The sequence below is a fragment of the Pygoscelis adeliae genome, unplaced genomic scaffold (genome assembly GCF_000699105.1).
Source record: "Pygoscelis adeliae isolate BGI_AS28 unplaced genomic scaffold, ASM69910v1 Scaffold500, whole genome shotgun sequence".
Lineage (NCBI taxonomy): Eukaryota > Metazoa > Chordata > Aves > Sphenisciformes > Spheniscidae > Pygoscelis > Pygoscelis adeliae.
In genome coordinates this window covers 232,136-237,445 of record NW_008823918.1, presented here as the reverse complement: position 1 = coordinate 237,445, position 5,310 = coordinate 232,136, and the positions used below count along the sequence as shown (strand labels likewise).

Genomic DNA, 5,310 nt, shown 5'->3' with positions numbered 1-5,310 from the left:
CTCTAACCTCTCCATCCTGCTAATTTACTTTATTACAACAGGGTTCCCATTGCTCCATCACTGTCAGACAAGTCATCTCTTCCAGTGCTACTCCAGCTGCTCATTTCCTTTTTCTCCCTGCAGCTCCAGTTCCTTGTTACTCTCAGCTGTCCCTTGCTTGCTGCAACTTGCATGTCTCGTTCCCTCTCTACAGCTTTCAGAAATCCTTCAGATTGATCTGACCACTATAAGGAGATTCTGTGTATGATACACAGTAGGCATTCCTTGTATCATCTGCCTACACAGATGTCTTTTAGAAACATCTATGTAATTAAGTTCTTTCCTTAACATACAGCATATCATAATATAAAAAAAAGTTATTCAGAATGTCTCAACTTATTATAAAGATAATGTTATTGTTTACAGGTTGCTCATGCTAAAATTCAGAGTCTGGAATCCAGCCTGGAGACTATTTTGACTCGAGAGAACAAAATGAAGACTGTAATTCAGTCCCTGGAACAGGAGAAGATAACATATCAAAAGACTCTTGAGCAGATAATGAAGTATTTGCCAGCAGAAGTGTTGTCTGACTGTGAACTGCTCCTGAAGGAAGTAAACTACAATCCAAATAATAAAATAAAATAAGGACTAAGCCATAAACCAGGGTTTTCTAGGCAGCATTTCTTCAAAAAAGGGAAGGAAAAGATGAGTATGCTGCTTTCAAAGGACTTAGCAATAGGCAACAGTATCATCCAGAACTAGTGCTGGGACACTCATAGCTACAGATGGGCCTTCAAATGTCAGTATGCAAATTCAGGCTGTTAATTTTTTTATGATTGTGTAAATAAATCACAAGGGGGAAATAAAGGATTCTCACGTGTAATTATCATAAATAGATGTATATTTAGAGTTGACCTAAAGGAAAAGAGAAATTTCAGTAATCAAAGCGAAGATAATGGTGTTTTACAAATTCACTCTGGATGTGCTTTCTCTTGTAGTGAAATGAGGAATGCGTGTCTTTATATATAATGTATGTTGAATAATACTTGAAGAAAAAAAAAGAAGAATGTAATTTTCCCTCCAAAGAGCAGCACGTTTCACATCTTCTGTGGAAAATCTGTGTGAACTCATGCGTGCCTCTCTTAATTCTACTGACATTGTGTGCACAGACCAATAAGCAGAATAAGTATCATGACTTGGTTCGTACAGAAAGAGCTCTAGTGCCATCCGCTGCCTGGGCTGTACTGGTCAGCAATGTAATTCCACATGCATGTTGGAACTGGAAACAAAAAGCATCATGTCATAGCTCCGCCTCCATAGCTCAATGCTAAGAAATAGGTATCTATACACACCCGCAGAACTTGTAAAGACAAGAGCTAACGGTGACTGCTACTTCCTTCCCCGGCCTGTTTGCTTCCACCTGTCCTGGGGCTGGTCATGATGACAAGAGGAAGGAAGCAAGGCTGTGGGGTGGTATTTATTCTGATGTTAATTTCCTGCAGGAGACTTGCTGTCATAAGACTATGGCATGTAAGAAGTTCTCATTTAACCAAAGAAATACTACAAGAAGCCTTGTCTTATCGTAGTGGGAGCCAGAAAGCTGTTCTTAAATTTTATTTGAAGAGAAAATTGAGGCGGGTTGCAGGAAGTTGAGCATAAAGTGCACGAGAGAGGACCAAGCAAGTTTCAAATATTATGTACCTTTCAATTCTCACATACACAGTGGATATACATTTCAAAGGGGATTCTGAAGTACAGGTGCAGTTTTAATAATGCTTTCCAGGTTATTCCTGTTTTAATACTGCTTTGTGGTCTTCTTTTTAAAACAGAAGTTATGAATTTGTGTGTTCTGGGCAGAAGGTAGGTAAGCTCTGATCATTTCAAGGGAGAAAATATGTTTATAAAGGTATAAAAAGATGCATATAGATTTGAAAATGTTTTTGAGTGGAATTTTTGAGAAGACTTAGACAACTGTGTAATAGACACGTATTTTGGAGTGCATGTCTGAACCGTTAACTGAGTGTTACAGTGGCTCATGTTATCTCTTACCATTTATACTGTATTTCAGGAAACACTTATTCTTTTTAGTAAGAAAAACAATTAAGCGAAGTGCCAAATCCAGCAGTGTCTTTATGCATAAGATTGTCCAATTTAGAAAGCAAGGACTGAATATCACGGCTCTTTAAGTATTGTGCTTTATGTTAACATAGAAGTGAGGAACAGCAATGCTGATTTGCTGCACGCTGCTGTGGAACTTAGGGGCTTGGGGGTCTCCTGTTCTTTTGTTGTTGTTGTTTTTTACTTCCATGGTGTTTTATTTGATTAAAGATATTGATTTACTTAATAGTCTTTCTTTTTACAGTTGGGGTGCAAGGTCTTAACACTGTGTATAAAATTATGTGGAATCTGTCTAGATATTGTACTAGGTGGGAAGATGCCAAGTGAAAAGGCAGTTCTTTGCAGTTTTGTTCAGAGCAAGTTTTAGCTGATGTGTACATACAAAACCAATCCCAGGAACTGCAGTAGTGTGTATTACAAAGAATCAAGGCTATTCAGATATGTCTTTTTTTTTTTTTTTCCTTTTTTTTTTTTTTTTTAAAGATGCACTGAATGTGCTTTATCCTCTGTTTCACTTATAAAATTTTTCATGTAATGCCTGGAGAAATTCCAATAAATGTCATTGCTGCATTTCCCATGGCCTCTGGCTAGTTTTATTTTTCTACACTTCAAGTACCAATCTCATTCTCAACAGTACTGTTTACATGAAAGATGAAAAGGATCTGTTTAGTTTCTTGTTGTGGGGAAAAAAAACATAGGATTTGTAGAAACGCATGGGGAGGATAGAAATTCTTATTGGGGAAAATAGTCTTGCATTGTTCTTAATAGAAGATGAAATGATTAAAAGGTATTTTTCTCCTGTAGCAGTTCATTTAGTACGTATGCATGTTGAGAATAGTAATTTGATGAACTCCACGCTGTACATCTAGCTTGGGAGGAGAAGGACAACACCGTATCAACAAGCAGGAATAAACTACAGAAGTGAAACCACAGTGAGGTAAGTGCCTCATGACATTACGGCATTCGTGATACCATTTGTGTTCTGGACGCAAGTGTGGCTTGTAACTGGGTATCTCTAGGGTGTCTAGCTTGAAGTCTGCACGCAAGCAGGTATGCTCCAGACCATCTTCAGATGAATAACCAGCAAGGTTATCTAGACGACTGTGAAGGGCGTGTGTGTTTGTGTCCATCTGTTTGTCTCTCCCTGTCTATCGTATAGATAGTTTTACAGCTGTTCTGTTCTGGTTGCAGTTGTGCAACTGTGAAGAGGGAAGTCTGAGGTGCAGTGCGCCAGAGACAGCTGCAAGGGTATTTGCTTGGGAGAAGGGACGGTTCCTGGGTTTGGACAAATTGCTCATTTATTCCTATATCTTGTTTTTCTGTTTGGAAAAAAAAGTTTTCAGAATAAAGCTATTGTTCTGTCTGAGCTAAGCACAACAGCACTCTCAGTTCTTGCAGTCAACTTGCAGAGAACGAACTCGGGAGGAAAAAGTATCCGCTGTTTTCAGGAACAGCTAACTTAGACTGGTTTCTGCTGGCAGAGGGCTTTTTTAAAAGTCTGGGAAGAGATCCATCCTTTTAGCTAGCAAACTAGCTTGTAAATGAGGAGTACTACTTGCCAGGAATGCAGTTGAAATAGGTCAGTCTGTTAAGAAGGGCTAACGCAGGGAACTCTGGTATTCGCATCTTTTATGGACAGAAAACTCGGCCACAAAGTTGTTTGGGTTTTTTTCTCTTCTAAAAAGGAGAGTGTGTATTTCTCTCCTAAAAAGCGGAATATTTATTTAAGATGCCTTTAAGTTGCATTTTGTTCACTTTTCTCTAAAAAAGCATTAGATATTACTGAAAAATCAGTCTCCTGATAAATGGCATGTTCCAGTTGAAGACCTGACTTGAAATCACAAATCTAGCTAATCTTAAGTGGTTTGATTATGCCCTCTTCAACATGACAGATACAGACCTATTTCTTTGCTTAATATCACTACGAGAAAGCTGAACAATTTGTAACATAGGAAAGAATTTCAGCAGTTTGGTCCAAGAATTTGATATTACTAGCATGATCCAGAGGGTCTACACTTGGACGCTTAATTTAAACCTAAAACCACATAGGTATTAGTGTGTTGAGGTGAATAACACCAGGCACTGTTAATAGTAATTATCCACTCAGTCTTTGTAGTCATAGATGGGTGTTGACAGGCATGTGCAGGCCATAACATTTCAAGCTTTATGCCAGGCTACACCATCCATTTGAAGAATTATAATTCATTCTGTATTTCTGTAGTTCAGCTTTTACTGTCAGTGTTAACTACTGAATGCATTTAACGTATGCTTTGCCTTCCTCAGTCTTTCTGGTGACTAGAAAGAACAAAATTTAACTTTCTTTTCCAAAAAGCCATATTGAATGCTTAGCTGTATCCTTCCTCCAGACACCTGGTGTGCAAGGGATAGAGTTTATATGCTTTAAGTTTAATATGTTAGCTCATTCTGTCTGAAAGCATATTAAACTCGGCAGCGACAGTAAAAAGCTGGGGAGTAAAGCAGAGATTACTGTGTGCCTTGAGCAGCTAATGGGTTGTGTGCTGACTGGCTTGCAATGAAGGGGAATCTGGATGGATTGGTACTTGGTGTGTTGTTTGCTTTTGCTTTTATTTTAATGCTGACCTTAATTCTGGACCAAAGGAAGGAGCTGGTGGTGCTCCTTTACCAAAATGTTGTGTTGGGGTTTCATTTGAGTTGAGAAGGTTTTCCGTTCCTTTACTATTCTCTTCAGAACACTTACTCAGCAACCACTTCTTAACAAGGGACTTGGGAATTGTTGTTTGTAGTCTTACCATCACAAGAACTTCTCTTGGAGCTTATCCAAACTGTTCCTGTACTCAAATTACAACTTACTCAAGTCTTCACTCTGATAAAAGAAAGTTAGAAGGGTTTAATATATTGGTTTTATTTTTGGTTGGAGTGCGTGCTGAGAGATGACATAAATGCCATACATCCTGTCCTGCCGGAACGTACATGGGGGGAAGTGTAGAGTGAGCTTGTGCTTGTGAAACACTGGACTAAGAGATGTCACTTCTTAGTGTGGGAAATAGGTCTGTATCTGACTTCAAAACAGAGACCTAGTTGCACTGGCTGTGTGTACTCTATGCTGTTACCTGTCCGAATGATTACTTCAGTCGCCTGCATACACTTACTATTTGGAGTTGCAGATATTTAGATGTATACGGCCATTTTTGTCTAAAAAGCTCAAACTGCTTGTACCATCCAATTTTGAGC

General features: G+C 38.7%; 1 protein-coding gene across 1 annotated transcript in view; it reads left to right on the top strand.

Annotated features, from left to right (window-relative positions):
- TBC1D4 (TBC1 domain family, member 4) overlaps positions 1 to 2,392 on the top strand; it is a 47,027-nt gene extending 44,635 nt beyond the window's left edge. The window contains exon 19 of the mRNA XM_009319515.1: positions 406 to 2,392. Within this exon, the coding sequence (XP_009317790.1) occupies positions 406 to 624 (219 nt within the window). The 3' untranslated portion in view covers positions 625 to 2,392. The remainder of the gene's footprint in view (positions 1 to 405) is intronic.
- The last annotated feature ends 2,918 nt before the right edge of the window (positions 2,393 to 5,310 follow it).